General features: G+C 37.8%; 1 protein-coding gene across 3 annotated transcripts in view; it reads right to left on the bottom strand.

Annotated features, from left to right (window-relative positions):
• Hpd (4-hydroxyphenylpyruvate dioxygenase) overlaps positions 1-17,340 on the bottom strand; it is a 226,831-nt gene that overhangs the window by 82,601 nt on the left and 126,890 nt on the right. For all 3 annotated transcript variants that reach the window (XM_090373561.1, XM_090373562.1, XM_090373563.1), the window contains 3 exons: positions 11,533-11,615; positions 4,550-4,639; positions 4,335-4,438 (listed from right to left, as the gene is read on the bottom strand). In XM_090373561.1, the coding sequence (XP_090229687.1) occupies positions 4,335-4,438; positions 4,550-4,639; positions 11,533-11,615 (277 nt within the window). The remainder of the gene's footprint in view (positions 1-4,334; positions 4,439-4,549; positions 4,640-11,532; positions 11,616-17,340) is intronic.

The raw sequence follows: 17,340 nt of genomic DNA, 5'->3' as shown, positions 1-17,340 counted from the left end.
TTTTTTTTTGGCTGGTGCGGCATAAGCCTCAGGTTTCCTTGCACCTTATAACTAATAATAATAATAATAATAACATCCTATTATCATTGCTGAATTCTTCGGTGATCTGGAGTAGTTGCTGGAGATGCTTCTTGGTCCATGCGTAGAGCTTGATGTCATCCATGTACATCAGGTGGGTGAGGGTGTAGAGGTTCTTTCTTCCTTCTTTGAGGTACTTGCTACTGTTGAGCATGGTTGATAGTGGGTTAAGTGCTAGATAGAACCACAATGGGCTTAGGGCATCTCCCTGAAAGATTCCTCTCATAATGGCAATTGGTCTGGTTGTGATGTTTTCGACCTTAATGGTGGTACTCCATTTTGACATCATTTCTCCTAGGAAGTTTGTCATTATTGGATTAACTTTGTAGATGTTCAGCACCTCTATTAGCCAGCTATGAGGCATGGAGTCGAAGGCCTTGCGGTAATCGATGTAGGCTGTGTACATGTTGCGACGCTTCTTGTAGGCTTGCTCCATAACTACGGCATCTATGGTTAATTGCTCCTTGAATCCTTTGCTCGGCCACTTGCATCCTTTCTGCTGTTCAGCCATTATGTTCTGACTCTCTAAGTGGTCTGATATCTTCCTGGTTATGCAGCTGGTCAGAATCTTGTACATTGTTGGGAGGCAGGTGATTGGCCTATATTTCACCGGGTTTCTTGTATCTTTGTCTTTAGGCTTCAGATATGTGATTCCTTGAGTGAGAAACTTAGGGATTGTCTCTGGGTGCCTTAACAGTCGGGTGAACTGCTCTGCCAGGTGCTTGTGTGTGCAAGTGAGCTTCTTGTACCAGTAGTTGTGGACGTTATCTATTCCTGGAGTTCGTCAGTCGTGAGAGTTCTTCTTCTTCCCGAATCTCCCACCCTCTCATTTCTTGTACGTCCTTCATTTTCTTGCGTTCTAGTTCTATCCAGATGGCTCAGCTGTTATGTCTTACTTCCCTGCTCCATATGTTTCCCCAGAACTCCTCGACTGTCTTCTTTTCGGGTGGTCCATTCCCTTCTTTCCCATCTTCTCCAAGAGTCCTGTAGAAGTGTCTTTGGCCCTCATCAAAGATTCTGTTGTTTATTTTCCTCTGGGAGCTCTCTTTGTATCAGCATAGTCTCTTGCTGAGTGCAAGAAGGTTCTGCTTCAATGTGTCCAAGTACTCTCCTATTCTCTGTTTTTTTGGTTTATTTTTGCTGTGGACGCTGTCTCTCTTGAGGATGCTCTTCACTTTTCCAATTAATTTCTTACTCCTATTGCCCCATTGGTACTGGGTCAATTGGCCTATCTTGACTCGTAATTCTTCTATCTTCTGCTGAAGTCTTCTTTCTCAAGCTGGTGGTTCCTTCTGTTTTCGGTTCTTCTGCTGCTGGTCTCTCGCTTCTCTTCTGTTAATCCTCGTGGCTTCTACTGCAGCACAATACACAGCTATGCGGATGGCCTCCAGTGTTGCACCATTGCTGTTCAGGTAATGCAGTGTTATGGCAATTCAGGTGGTCTGTGACTCTCCACAGGGTTCTATTCGGCCTCTGCTTCAGTATCACTTGAGTCTTTGTGGGGTCCATTCCTTCGAATTCTGTTAGGGCCTTCTTCCACTCATCCTCTATTTTGGATATCATGACCTCATCTCTTTCCACTTCAGCTGCTGTGGGTTGTATTTCTTCTTGCTCTTCCTCCTCTGGTTCGGTGGCGGTATGTTCTTCCTCCTCTGGTTCTGTATTCTTTAACCTTTGTAGTTGATCACTCATGTCCTGCTTGATTTTTTCCAACATTGCAGGAGCTATCAGGTTCTTCATGACGATGATCCTTCTCTGATCTGCTATTCGCTGACCTGAATATCCGGGAATCGTTCCAGCCACTTGGTATGTAGTCTCACCCTGTAAGTTGTCATATCAGTCACTAGCTTTGTTATTTCATAGTATGCTTGAATGATGTACGTATTCATTTTGATGCTCCACTTCATGCGTTGGCATTTTCTTCCATCCTGGGTGGTCACTAGTGCAGTTGCACAGGAAACACTTCCAGTTGGTGGGACTGGATGGTCTTGCCCTTCTCTTGTGGTAGCCATACAGGGGACGGCGCCACTCGCTCCACTGTCTTCCTCAGGAGACCATCTCTGATTTTTTGAACTCAATACTAAGCACAATAATACTAAGCACAATTTATTTCTCTGTAATTAAAAACAATACTAATTAATAATAAACAATTTCAATTAGTCTTTATTTATGAATCTTAAAATTGATGTTTGTTTTAAAGATTTCACTTTGATATTTCTTAAGTTTCCCCTTAAAACACTCAACGTGTTAAAAGTCTCATTACTTTCCTTAGTTCCTTCAAAAAAATTGACTAATGTGTCCATTGCACCACGAGCTTGTGAGATTGTCGGCACTGATTTTGATTCACTTGTCATCAAATCATCATCACAATCATCGTCGTTATCATCATTGTTGAGCACAGCATCTACAATGTCACTCTCTGTAGGGAGACCACTAGTTAACAAGTTGTCATCGACTAGTACAAATTCATCAATGTTATCTGTATTAAAACCTACAACGTTGTTAAGTAGCAATCATTCGGATAATGGTAAGTTATTTTCTTCATTTCCATCATTTTAATCTACAATTGAAATTTCATTCGAATTTAATTTCGATTTCTTGAAGCAATTCAATATGGTTGTCGAAGATTTCCACACATCATTCAATAAATTTATAGCATCCAATATTGATATAGACTTTGTAAGTTTCTATTCTCTTTGACTGATCAGATGTAGAACTACAAAAAACTTTTATAAAATCCTTTCAAACTCTTGATTACACCTATGTCCATTGGTTGTAAAACTGATGTCACATTGGGAGGCAGAAATACTAGCTTAATATTGAACAAATTTTGAATCTGGGGATGTGCAGGACAGTTATCAACTAACAATAAAATATTTTTCTTCTTTTTGAACAGCTCCTTATTCCAATCATTTATGTATTGTCGAAAAATATCCAAAGTCATCCAAGCTTTTTTGTTCGCAGTGTAATCCACAGGAAATTTCCCTACGTTTTTGAAACACCAAGGTTTTAACGATTTTCCAATAACGAACAGTTTTTTTTATCAGTTCCTGTCATATTTATGCATATGAGTACCATCAAGCGAGCCTTTGATTTTTTTCCACCAAAACATTGTTCCCCTTTGAATTTAAATGTATTGTCAGGTGTCAAATTATAAAACAATCCTGTTTCGTCGGCATTGTAGATGTCTTCGTCATTGAAATCTTTCCTGATTTCTGCCCAAACACGGTCAATCCATTCATTTGTCATTATTGGATCTGCAGATCGAGATTCACCACTAATTTTTGCATAAACGATGTTATGTCAGTTTTTAAATCGATCCAGCAACAGCTGTTACATACAATATCCTCGCGTCCAAATTGTTTAGCAAATTTTTTGCCTTCAAGATCGGACCGTCTATTGAAAATCCAGCACTTCTTTGAGTAGGGAACCATTGAAGTAATGCTTCACTGATATCTGTAAACTCGCACTTTCTAATTTTTTTTTTTTTTTCGGTTATGTTCTTTTCCAGTGCCAATATGTAAACATCTTTATTCTTCCACATTGTTGATACACTTGAAGGGGACAAAGAAAACTTTTTACACACTTCAACATTTTTTGCACCACATTCTAACTCACAAATGATTTCCACTTTTTTGTGAATCGAGAGACACTTTCTTTTGTTAGTAGACATGTTTTCGAAGGAAGGGTTCATTTCTAACTGATTTTACTTTAAGAATGATAAAGTGATCTGCATACAAAGTTCTAAGATGTCCCACAATGCATACAATGTTCTTAAAAGTCCCAAAATGCATACAAATTTTAGAAGTCAAGAAATCCATTCAATGTTCTTAGAAGTCCCGAAATAAATTTATGGTTCAGTGAATAGAAGACAATCTGTAAACAGAGTAATGTGACAAACAGAAAGCCAATGCAGTATTGTATAGCCTCCATTCCCAGAGGACGTCATAAACTGGCTGCTAATCTGATGCAAGTGGTCATAAAGCTAAGTCACTCTTTTCATTTTCATCTACTCCAAGAAATGGGTTTTTCCGACTACCCGAGCAATTAAAAATGTTTGCATAGTTACCAAAATTTGTTTGGTATAGGTATATCCGTGTAGTCTGCTCATTATAACTGTGAGCGATTGTATGGGAATACGTGTAAATTAAAATTATTACGGCTTTTTGCTCATTACTTGATCTCATTATTTCCATGCTCGTTAAAAAAAATGGCTTAAAAATATTTTTGATTTCGAACATTTCAAGAATACTCACAATTTTGATAAAAGGCTGTCACTATGTATAGGCTGCTTGAATCCGGGAAGGAAAAGTCCATTGTAATGACCCCTTTCAATGAATGTATGAGTTGTGTCACCAAACTAAAGGATACAAATAGAGGAATAAAAGTGGTTATTATATTATCTTTACATTATTTCAGAAAAATTTCAGGCTACAAGGCTTATATAGAAATGGCCAGAATTGTCCCTTACCGTTTGAATAGTTGCAAATCGTACGGTTCCACAATCATCTCTCTCTTCCTTGATGTCTCTCACAATGTGAGCCCCTCTCTGTTTGGCTCTCTGAAAATTAAGCAGTGAATAACAATGAAAGCAATGAAACAAATAAAGAATAAATACTGTCACAGAATCTGGGATAAAAATGAAAAATTTTAAGAACCACTCGCTAATAAATTATCTTATTTTTAATAATCAAGTATGTACAGGACATTACTGAAGTATGTGATGAACCAGAACAGAATTCTGGTGTGTTCCAGTCCATTCCAAGCTCTGCAAATAATATGGTTTACATATACTGCATATTATTAAGTCTGTTGTTCATGGTTAAAGAGCCTGCACTATGTTCTGCTTGCTATGTACACAAACTGCAATGCATGGTCACCTTCTTATGAAAAGCAAAAACCATTCAAAGAGGAGCAGGTAATGTAATACTATTTGGGAATAATCTTTGAAAAATTGGATCATTTTCAGTATTACTTCAAACATACAAAATTAGTCTTTCAACAGGTGATATGCACCCTCCTCTCACACACTCTGAAAGATACATAAAAAAAAAAAAACTAATGGAACAGGTGATCAGAAAAATAAAATGCAAATACAATATCACAGTTGCTATAAGGAAATACTTCTGGAACTGAACCAAAGTTGACAGCTCAAATGGCACAATTTTAAAAATACCCGAATTCTACTAGTTCATGCATCAGTGATTATTATAACTAATAAAATTCACGTAGAATTGGGAGGGGGGGTATTAGCATTGGCATTAGCAAGGGCACATGATGCAAGAAAGCAAGATTATATAGCATCAGCCAAAAAAAAAAAAAAAAACACCTGTCTCATTTCACCCATCCACTCGCTCCAAATGTTTGTCTAGTTCTGCCTTGAATCTGTTTAAGCTATCAACTTCTACAATGACAGATGGAAGTTTGTTCCAGCAATCAACCACCCGCTGGCTAAAGGCAAACTTCAGCACATCTATCCTACAACCGTCTTTCTTAATTTGAATTTATGCCCTCTCAGGCGATTATTCTGAGCAAGAGGAAGACTCCCATCCGCATTGAGCATGCTCAAACCATTCAGGCTTTATACACCTCAATCAGATCACCTCGCACGTGCCTAGTCTCCAGACACTGTAATTTGCAAAACTTAAGCCTTTCTTCGTAGGAGCAACCCTTTGTTCCATTCACTAATCTTGTTGCCCTTCTCTGTACTCGTTCCAGCAGCTCTACATCATTCTTAAAATGAGGCCTCCAGACCTGTATACAGTACTCAAGGTGTGGCCTGACCATTGCCTTATACAAGGGGATAATCACCTCCTTATCCCTGCTACAAAACTTCCTGTATATCATTGACAAGACACCATGAGCTACTCTTGCAGCCTGTCTGCACTGCTCAGAAAACTTCATATCTGCCTGCACAATAACCCCCAGGTCCTTTTCACTCTCTACCATTGTCAGCGTAGTACCACACAGTTGATATGTTACTCTGAGGTTACTGCTTCCCATATGCAGTACTTTACATTTGTCAATGTTAATCTTCAGTTGCCACCTCTCAGCTCATTTGCTCAACTTTTCTAGATCCTGTTGCAGCAGCGTACTGTCATTAGTGTCATTAACAACGCTGCGGATCTTTGTATCATCTGCAAACTTGGACATTAAGCCTGATATACGATCATCAATATCATTAATGAATACAGAAAACAACAATGGACCCAACACTGAACCCTGAGGGACTCCACTAATAACATTAGTCCATGAAGAGCAGTGTCCATTGATTAACACTGTCTGTCTTCTCCCACTCAACCATCCCCTTATCCATAGCAGCAATTTGCCTCCAATGCCACACTGCTCCAATTTGTGCAGCAGTTTTCCATGTGCAACAGGATCAAAAGCCTTTCTAAGATCCAAATATATGATATCAAAGTTATTCTTTGCATCCAGTTCCTTTGTGACTACATCATAGTATCCAATCAAATTGGTCAGACAAGACTTCCCCTTAACAAATCCATGCTATGTCCGAGCTATAACTGAAGTCGTGTAGATGATCCCGCAATGCTTCTTTAACCAGTACCTCCATTAATTTCTCTGGAACAGAAGTTAAACTAACAGGTGTGTAATTACCTGTGTCTCCTTTGTGGATTGGGGTCACATTTGCACATCTCCAGTCCATGTGTACCTCCCCTGAGTCCAAGGAAGCTCTTATAATTAGGGCTAAGATGCAAAATATTCATTTAGTTTGTTAGCTACCTGAGCAGGATCATCAACATTTTAACCATCGATATCAAGTAGACCAATCTGATTCATCTCCTTCCTTCTACAGTTTATTTTAAGTAAAAAACTCTTTGCTGTTTTTCTTTGCATCCTTTGCCAAAGATTTCTCGTAATCTGCCTTTGCCTGCCTAACCTCCTTTGTGACTTGGTTACAGACCAGCTTATATCTATCATAGGCTTCTGTGTCACCTGTTAATTTATATGTATCACATGCATTTTTCTTCTCTGCCACATGTCTAATTCACACGCTTCTTGATTAGACTGGGGTTAGAGCCCGTGACCACCAATTATGGAAATGTCAGGGAATGATCATCGCATATCTCCTGGAGCAATATGGCCTTAGTTGCTAATGCTCTAAAAAACAAATAACAACAACAACAACAACATGTCTAATTAGTTCATCTGACATCCATTTAGGACTAAATCTTGAACAATATTTCTCAGTTGGTATGAAAAGCCTAGTAGATTCCAAGATTAATTCTTTGAATGCTTCCCATTTTGAATTTTCTGTTGGCAACATCTTCAGTTGGTCCCACCTTATAGAATTTAAATACTGTCTCAGACCACTCTAGCCACCTTTACGAAAGCAAAAACACTTTCCTTTACCCCTGATGGTAGTTACCTCTTTGAGTAAATCCCACTTCAGCACATTGTGATCACCGCCACCTAGTAGATCCTTTATCTGCAGATTCCTACTGCATGAAGAATTACTACAGATAATCAGATCAAGAGTATTACTCCCTCTATTTGCCTCCCAAACATGCTGCTGTAGAAAACAACCATCCAATAAATCCATAAAAGCCTTGCTAGTGTGTGAGTGACCAATCCACTAATTCCAGTCAATCTCTGGAAAATTAAAATCCCCCATTATAAGACACTCTTGGTTTACTGGCCCACTCTATTTCTCTGCACAATTGCTCATTATACTCATCAGATTCATTAGTCCTATTCTCCCATACACCTACTCTCATTTTTCCTTTTCCAGTGCTAATGTCACATACACAAGGGCACCTACGTAGCCAGGTGGGCAGGAGCAGCAGTGCATAGCACACACACTTCTTGATTACCCCGGGGTTCGAACCCGTGACCACCAAATACGGAGGATGCAGAAAGGTCAGGGAATGACCACCGCATATCCGGAGCAATATGGCCTTAGTTGCTAATGCTCCTAAAAACCAAATAACAACAGCTTATGTCACACCAAACAAACTCAACATTGCATTGTCCACCAAAATCAATTGGATGCACTTCCTTAGATTTTATGTGTTTCTTAACTAACAGCATAATCCCTCCTCCCTTCCTGTCCTGTCTATCCTTTCTGTACACATTGTTCTCCCCAAATTCTAATTCTGCACTGCTTATGTCTGTGTGACACCACATCTCTGATATCCCAACAATATCTGCTTTTGATGTCTTGACTAGCATTTCAAGCTCATCAAATTTATTAACTATACTCCTAGCATTGGTGTACATGCAAGTATACATGCACCTGTTTCTACTCTTAGTTACCCTAACACAGCCCATGTATTTACTTGTTCCACTATGACTCCCAGCAGTCTTAGAAATCCCCACTGCCTTACTTTCCAGGCTGCTGCTCAATTGCATTTCAATAGAAGCAGTGCAAGAATCACTTTCACCTCTGATAGCGGCTACTGTTAATCTATTAGTCCATGTATTCCCCCCAAGCTAGCAGTTATAGAGGCAGAGTTTCACCTAACTCTGCCTCGATAGCATCAGCAAATATTCTTGCCCCCTTTCTATTTAAGTGTATCCCATCACTGTAAAAGCAGTATCTTTTAACATGCACAGACTAGGCTGAGAAAAATTCTACTCCTTGAGCCTTGCACAATCTCTCCCGGGCTGAATTGATCGACAAGGCTCTCATCATATACTCCCTCCTATCATGTCTGGGCAGAATTGCAGACACTTTCAAATTCAACCCTAACTCACAGCTTTTTTTCAACATTTGACCTGTATTTTTTAAGTAATTCCGCCAGTCTCCTAGTCTTAATATCATTAGTGCCAAAGCGTACAACCTTTTGTGCCCTTAAAAGATGATATCTGCACTACAATGTCATCAACCTTTGCTCCTGGCAGACATACTGTTGTCCTGTTCCACCTAACCTTTTTGCACAATATGTTCCCTGTTTCCCTGACAATAGAGCCACAGACAACAACTAGTTCTTTTGGGACCAGCGCATTCTGCCTTGGGGGTTGCCACTGTTTGCCTGATGTTCAAGTGCAAGCTCCGGAATTGATGTGGGCAGCTGAGAGCTTGATGAGCCCCTCAATTTAAATCATTTGAGGGCATCCACCCTGTCCTTCAAGCTCTCATATATGCCCATAACAAGACTGAGTTGGTGCCTGATTTCCTCATACTCCTTACATCGCGCACACACAAAGACATATCATGTCTTTGTATGTGCGTGATGGAAATATCATGTCCCGTTCCTGACTGCTCCGCAAACATAAGGTACGAGATGATATTGTTAAAATCTGTAAATGCAAGTTCATGAACTGAGATCTATGCTGTTCCACTTCATCTTTTCATTACGATAAACAAAAATTTACTTCTGGCTTGCACGATTCCCAGGAGAGGTTGTGAAGTGCCATCATAAATTAAAAACTTAAAAATTTCAAACAAAGAAGGTAAGGTGTTATTGCTTGATCAATTTTATGCACTCAAAAAGGGGCTTGAAGGTTGAGATAAACCAATGGGCCTCCAGTCTTTTCTCTTTATGAATCCCAAATAATAAAACTTTCTGAGTGAACCCTTTTAACAGTTAATAAATTTTTTGAATATAATAATTTTTGAATGTGTGAATTTATTGCATACAAAGTTTTTGTAACACAGTATCTAGACAGTCACAGTAAAATCTGAATTCTGATATGTCATCAGTTTTTAGTTAGATACGTACTATAAAGGTGGGTCAAATGAAAACAATAATTTTATTTATTTTTTTTACCAATAACTAGTACTAGTATTGAAAAATGTCTCCACTGCAATTTAGGCATTTATCCCATCTCTACACCAGATACTTTATACTCTGCTCACAAGTCTTTTGGTTGCTTTTGGCAGCAATATTTCACTGCTTCCTTCACATCACAGTCTGTGAAGAATTGACATCCTACCAGATCATTTCTAGTCACCAAAAATGTAAAATCATGATTGTTGGTAAAAGAAGAAGGTAACTGATGTCTAGTTCCATGGTCACATTGTCAAACTGCCATACACTAGTTTTCTTTGACAATGTCTGTCATCAGGGCTCAGGATGGACCAGAGAAAAACAAACAGTTCATCATATACACTGGCAATGTCATGTACCTACTTATTATTAAAAATAAGATTAATTATTACCAGATCAATTATTAATTACTGGAATAAGTTGCCTACATGGGTGGTAGAGGCTGACAGTTTGGAGAAATTCAAAGATCATCTGGATAGTACCTTCGGGTGAGGGAAATGCATAGGATGATAGGTTTAATTTCCTTTTCTTTTATTAATTATTTGTTTGTTTGTTTTTTTTATCATTGTTTTATTCGGGGTTTTTTTTTTTTTTTTTTTTTTTTTTGGCTGGTACAGCATAAGCCATAGGCTTTCTTGCACCATGCGGCCATTACTAATACCTTACAGGATTAATAATATATTATTAATTATTAATATGATATTAATTATAAAGATAATGATATTAATTATAATTATAAAGATAATGATATTTGTAAAATTTTCAATTTCAAATCCTGCTACAAAGACATCTTCTTTAGTGGCAACTGTGTCAAAATTTCAAAGGATTTTTTTTTTTTTTTTTTTAATTGAATAACAATTTTTCCTCCAGAGTTTTTCTTTCTTTACAGTAAAAATTTACCCAATTTACCCATTCATACTCCTGTGACCATGACATACAGTTGCCAAGTACATCTTTTCCACATGCTGCTAAATTTTCGATCAAGAGATGCCTCCACTGCAAGAAAGTGAATAACACTGCATTACAATATCTTCAATACATCCATCACTATGAATAGCATGTTATGTATGCAGTTGTGCACAGAGGAAAGTCAGTATTCAATAGAAGCATTAGTACCAGTTCTTAAATTTACACAGGGTGACATGTAATTTAACTTTAGACAATAAAAATCTTTATAATAAAATTTATACTATATATATATATATGGGTAGTTCCCGACTTTATGATTTAATTCGTTCCTAGTGCACGCTTATAAAGCAAAAACTTGTAAAGTGGAAATTTATTCCCATAGACATAATGTTAAAAACAAGAGTTACGTTCTCAACGACGAGGCGCCTCTGTAGCCAGGTGGGCAGGAGCAGCAGAGCGTAGCACATGCTTCTTGATTAGACCAGGGTTCGAGCCCATGACCACCAAATACAGAGGATGCGGAAAGGTCAGGGAATGACCACTTCATATCCGCAGAGCAATATGGCCTCAGTTTCTAATGCTCCTAAAAACCAAATAACAAACAAACAACGAACTCAACAATGAAATTAGTTAGCTAATTAGTTAATGTTTAAACAATGATTGATTTATCCAAAGAAATAAAAACATAGCCCGTAAAATCAAGTAAATTATAATTTAAAGAAATTATTTATGACTTAACAAATATTAAGGTGACTAAAATCACTCATACATTCATTCACACAATGTACTATAATAAATAACAGAAACATACTTTCATGATAGCATCAAGATCCTGAACACTGAAAGCAATGTCCTTCACACCATCTCCATGAGTAACTAGATGGGCTCCCATTTCTAGAAATTCAAGGTAGCTTGTTATGTAATTCTAGATAAGCAAATACAGATTTTATTAAAATATATAAAACACAATTTTTATCAGAACTGCCACATATTCAAAATCTCTGATCTCAATGATTTTTGTTACACAGATTACTTTCAAACTAAAGATTGAAAGTAATCTGTGTACAATACTACTGCACAAATGGAGCAGTGTATCATTAAAACAAGTTACTGCTCTGGATAATAGAATGGTTGAGTGGGAAAAGACAAAGTAGTTATTAATGGACACTGTTCGTCATAGACTAATGTTATTAGTAGAGTCCCCCAGAGTTCAGTACTGGGCCCATTTTTATTTTCTTTATTTAGTAATAATATTGATGAAGGTAAATCAGACTTAATGTCTAAGTTTGCAGATGATATAAAGGTTGGTAGGGTGATTAATGACATTACTCAAGGTATGCTACTGCAACAAGACCTAAAATAATTAGGCAGATGGGCTGAGAAAAAACAGCTGAAGTTTAACCCTGACTTGGTCCAGTCTTTTTTAAGAGTGACAAATGCAAGGTATAGCATATGGGTGGCAGTAATCCCAGATTAACATACCTGCTGTGTGGTACCACAGTCAGGATAGGGAAAAATGAAAAAGACCAGGGGTAATTTGTGCAATCAGACAAAGTTTTCTGAGCAATACAGACAGGCTACTAGGATAACTCATTCAATGACATATAGGAACTTTGCTAGTTCCTATTTGTCAAGATGTGGTCTAACCACTGAACAATTCAGTGGTTAGACCACATCTTGAGTATTGCATACAAGTCTGAAGGCCTCATTTTAAACAAATTCAGATCTACTGGAATGGTTGTACAGAAAGCCAATGAGATTGGAGAAGGGAGTGAAAGGGTAGGCTTACCAAAAAAGGCTTCCCTTTTTGGTAAGACAACCCTAAATTGCAACATCTGGAGAATAGGTATCAGTGAGGTGATCTAATTCAGGTGTTTAAGGCTTTGAATGAATTGAGCAAGCTCACTACTGATGGCATTCTGACTCTTGCTCAGACTACAATACATGACTACAATTTTATGGGGAGAAAATTAATCTGATTTCAATGAAATTCTGGATGGGTTGACAAATCTTTCCAAAAGAACAGAATATAAATTTCATGAAAATCCATTTACTATGAGTCAAATTGTTGCATGTACACTACTTGTTATATATATACACCAGCATGGTGAAGACAATAGAATCATCAAAACCTAACAGAAATGCAATGGAATCAAGGGTCAAAACTGAAAATTTTATGAAACTGAATGTTCATTAATAAGCTATCTTATTTTAATAATGAAGCATGTACATGATAATTAGGGTTCTGTTTCATAAAATTTTCCATTTGGCCCTGTTTTTTGTCAACATTTTGACAGAAACAGGCTCTTCAACACTTTGAAAATCTTTATCAACAGCTTTCTGCTCTTCCAGCTGCAGGTTTTCATTAAAGTTCTGAATCAGATGCCAGCAATTCAGTGATATCCTAAACCACTACTTCTAAGTTAAAACCTTATCCATCTCAACAATAGCTATAGTCTTCAGCTTGAAATATCTCTGGAAAGCTTTGGGAATGAGGCACAAATTCAAGGAGTAAGTGAACCATACTACAGAGGTTTGATTCCAAGACTGTGAAGACAGGGCCAATCCAAAAATTTGCGGGCCCTATTCAAAAATTACTTGTGGGCCATGGGGTTCTGTGCAAAACTTATACAGGGTGTTTTTGAAATAGTGATTTTCAATCTTTTATTTTTTCAAATTTTACAGTAACTAAGAAATAAATTTTAAAATAATTAATTTAATTTATAAGCTATTAAGGTGAAAATAAATTTTTTTTGTATTATATAAATTATTAAGTCTGTGTTTCAGATATTATATAACGTACAGTATTCTCCCCAGGACCTATCAAATGGGCGCACCACCCAGAGAATGACCACCCGACTAAAAGTGATTCTTGCTGATCTCGATAAATATTAATTCGAACATACACACTATGCAATCGAGGTCAATGCGACAGGAGCATATAATGTTAAATTATGCAATTAATTTTTGCTCTCGATCACCTAAGTCACATTATTATTATTATTATTATTATTATTATTATTATTATTATTATTATTATTATTACTAGCCATTGATAGTCATATGGAGACTTCTCCTGAGTCAGGGGCATAGCTACCATATAGCAAAAGTAGGCAAAGCCTAGGGGGCCCTACTTCACCAGGGCCCATAAACAGATGCAAGTAGGGGCCGCCCCTACTATGCTAGGGCCTATAGACAGACGTGTGATGAAAATATTTTTCTCACTGAGCCCCTCAACAACGTTATACATCTAGAATAAGGAAGGAATTCTTATATCTTATCGCCAAAACATAACAAATCCAGGCGGCGGCAATCTTTATTTTGCTTTTACAAATGCAACTTTGTATAGCGATCAGACACCCATTCAGTTATTGTAATTGTATGTGTGAAATCACATGGTGTTCTGGATTCCCCAACTTGACAGGGAGGATAGGCCCCACGAACATTTAGCCATATACGGTGGTCAAAAGTTGTTAGTTGATTAATTTCAATTCAAGTTTGTTCAAGTTCAAGTCATTATAAAAATGTATTTGTTTATTACTGCTATTTGTATTTAAAATATAAAGTTTAAAATTAAATTAATAAATTTTTTGGTTAAAAATGGATGAAAATAAAAAGAGAAAGAGTGGAGCCCAAAAAAGAACAATGAAGAAAGCAAAAGAACAAGCAGTCAATAAATACCTAAATCAGATCATTTCTTCACAAAACACAGTAATGAATTATGTCCAGAAGAAGGCAAAGAAAAGACCAGTACTGAATTGGAAAATGCAGAAAATAATTGTTTGTTTGTTATTTTGTTTTTAGGAGCATTAGCAATTAAGGCCATGTCCGGGGATATGCGGTGGTCATTCCCTGACCTTTCTGCACCCTCCGTATTTGGTGGTCATGGGCTCGACCCTGGTCTAATCAAGAAGCATGTGCTATGCACTGCTGCTCCTGCCCACCTGGCTACGGAGGCGCCGCAAAAAAGAATGATGCTGGAGTAAATATATCTGTGGATCATTTAAATCAAGCAGGGTCATCAGATGAAAACAATTCAATAATAATAGATATGCCTTTGTCGGAAATTAGTGTTGAACACACTGCACCGTTTATTCCCTCAAGATCTTGGAGAATACGTGAACATCAACATTTCCGATGAAACAAAAAGAAACATTATGAATTTGTCACCTCAGAGACTTAAAGGACCATTTCCAGGGGATTCTGAACAACAAAATAGAAGTTTAGTGACACATACTACTATTCTACTTCAACTACCCCCAGGGGCTCACATCTGGTGAGTATGGGCTTGGCACACCCAGGGTCCTGAGCTGGATATCATCATCCTTCTCTTTCTTGGTGATTCCCTTCTACTTCTGATTCTTCTTTTCTCTCTCTCTCTCTCTCTCTCTCTCTCTCTCTCTCTCTCTCTCTCTTTCTTTCTTTCTCAGGGTACAGAATTTAATTTTTTTAGCTAGTGCAGCATAAGCCTCAGGCTTCCTTGCACCATATGGCTAATAATAATAATAATAATAATAATAATAATAACTTGTGGTCCAGTTCCTCATTTGTGGCTGTGCTACTCCCGACTACGAGATTTGAAAAATCTATGTTTTCAGATAAAAAAACTCAGTATTTCTCAACATCATATTGAGGCATGTGCTATACATGAAATGTGGCAAAGAACGCAACGATTGATAAAGATCTTGAGGAACAAGTAAGATACAGATCCTCATTTTGGAAAATGGTACTAGAACGGTTATTTCGGATAACGCTTACGTTGGCTAAAAATTCTTTAGCATTTCGCGGTCATCGGGAAGGAATTTCGGAAGATTACAATGGCAATTTTTTATATCGCAAATCCGTTTAGTTTCCTACTATGATGACTTAATGAAACAAATTATTAAGAATCTACTGGTTAATATTTGTATTTCTGAACCCAAAGCAGATTTCGTCTTTGAATATTTATAAGCATTGAGAAACTGATTAAAGATAATCGATCTTTTGTAGGTGAACGGGTGATAGCTGCAATAATGCAGAAGCGTACCGGTCTTTGTAGATTATCCGTATTCTCCCTCTCAAATGTAAATTATGTAAAACGAATGTAAAATGTCTTGGATAGTGCTACTATCCGTAATGACTAGAACATCGACTAAATACCTCCCATAGTATGTGATACGGGGTAGAAAAGGCATCAAATGTATACGTTCAATCGTTGAAAGATAGATCTCCGATATTAGGCCGCTCAGGCTTAATCCCATTGGCAAACCAAAAATTTGTTTGTCTCTAAAAGTGGTATAGTTGGCTTCAACTAAGAGTTTAATTAAGTGAAAAATTTCCTTAATAGGAAGCTTCGTATAATTAATAGGTATCGAGTTATTATTTAACATATCCCAAAGAATATTAGCATTAGCATATGATGCAAGAAAGCAAGCTTATTCAGCATCAGCCAAAAAAAAAAAAAAAAAAACCACTCCCATTTCACCCCTTTGTTCGTTCGAAATACCTGTCCAGTTGAGCTTTAAATTTGTTTAGGCTATCAACTTCAACAACAAGTGATGGAAGTCGGTTCCACCAACCAACCACCCGCTGGCCAAAGGCAAATTTCCGCACATCTATCCGACATCCGTCCTTTCTCAATTTGAATTTATGCCCTCTGAGGTGATTATTCTGAGAAAGATGAAGAATCCCATTGGCATTGAGCATGCTCAAACCATTCAAAGCCTTCTACACTTCTATCAGATCACCTCGCCGGTGCCTAGTCTCCAAACTCTGTAATTTGCAAAACATAAGCCTTTCTTCGTAAGAGCAACCCTTTGTTCCATTTACTAATCTTGTTGCCCTTCTCTGTACCCGTTCCAGCAGCTCTACATCCTTCTTGAAATGAGGCCTCCAGACCTGTATACAGTACTCAAGATGTGGCCTTACCATTGCCTTATACAAGGGAATAATCACCTCCTTATCCCTGCTAGAAAAATTCCTGTATATCATTGACAAGACACCATGAGCTACTCTTGCAGCTCGTCTGCACTGCTCAGAGAACTTCATATCTGCCTGCACAATTACCCCCAGGTCCTTTTCATTCTCCACCACTGTCAGTGTAGTACCGCAGAGTTGATACGTTGCTCTGGGGTTACTGTTTCCCATATGCAGCACTTTACATTTGTCGATGTTAAACCTCATTTGCCACCTCTCAGCCCATCTGTTCAACCTTTCTAGATCCTGTTGCAGCAGCATAGCGTCAGTATTGTCCTTAACGACCCTGCCAACCTTTGTATCATCTGCAAAATTGGACATTAAACTTGATATCCCATCATCAATATCATTCATAAACACCGAAAACAACAACGGACCCAACACTGAACCTTGAGGAACTCCACTAATAACATTAGTCCACGTTGAGCAGTGTCCATTGATTACCACTCTCTGTCTTCTGCCACTCAACCATCCCCTTATCCATAGCAGCAATTTGCCTCCAATGCCACACTGCTCCAATTTGTGCAGCAGTCTTCCATGTGCAACAGTATCAAAAGCCTTTCTAAGATCCAAATGTATAATATCAAAGTTATTCCCTGCATCCAGTTCTTTTGTGACTACATCATAGTATCCAATCAAATTGGTCAGGCAAGACCTGCCCTTA

Source organism: Mastigoproctus giganteus, chromosome 5 (assembly GCF_048544385.1).
Source record: "Mastigoproctus giganteus isolate SK-2022 chromosome 5, ASM4854438v1, whole genome shotgun sequence".
NCBI classification, from domain to species: Eukaryota; Metazoa; Arthropoda; class Arachnida; order Uropygi; family Thelyphonidae; genus Mastigoproctus; species Mastigoproctus giganteus.
The sequence above is the reverse complement of the archived record's forward strand: the minus strand, read 5'-3'. Positions and strand labels throughout refer to the sequence as shown.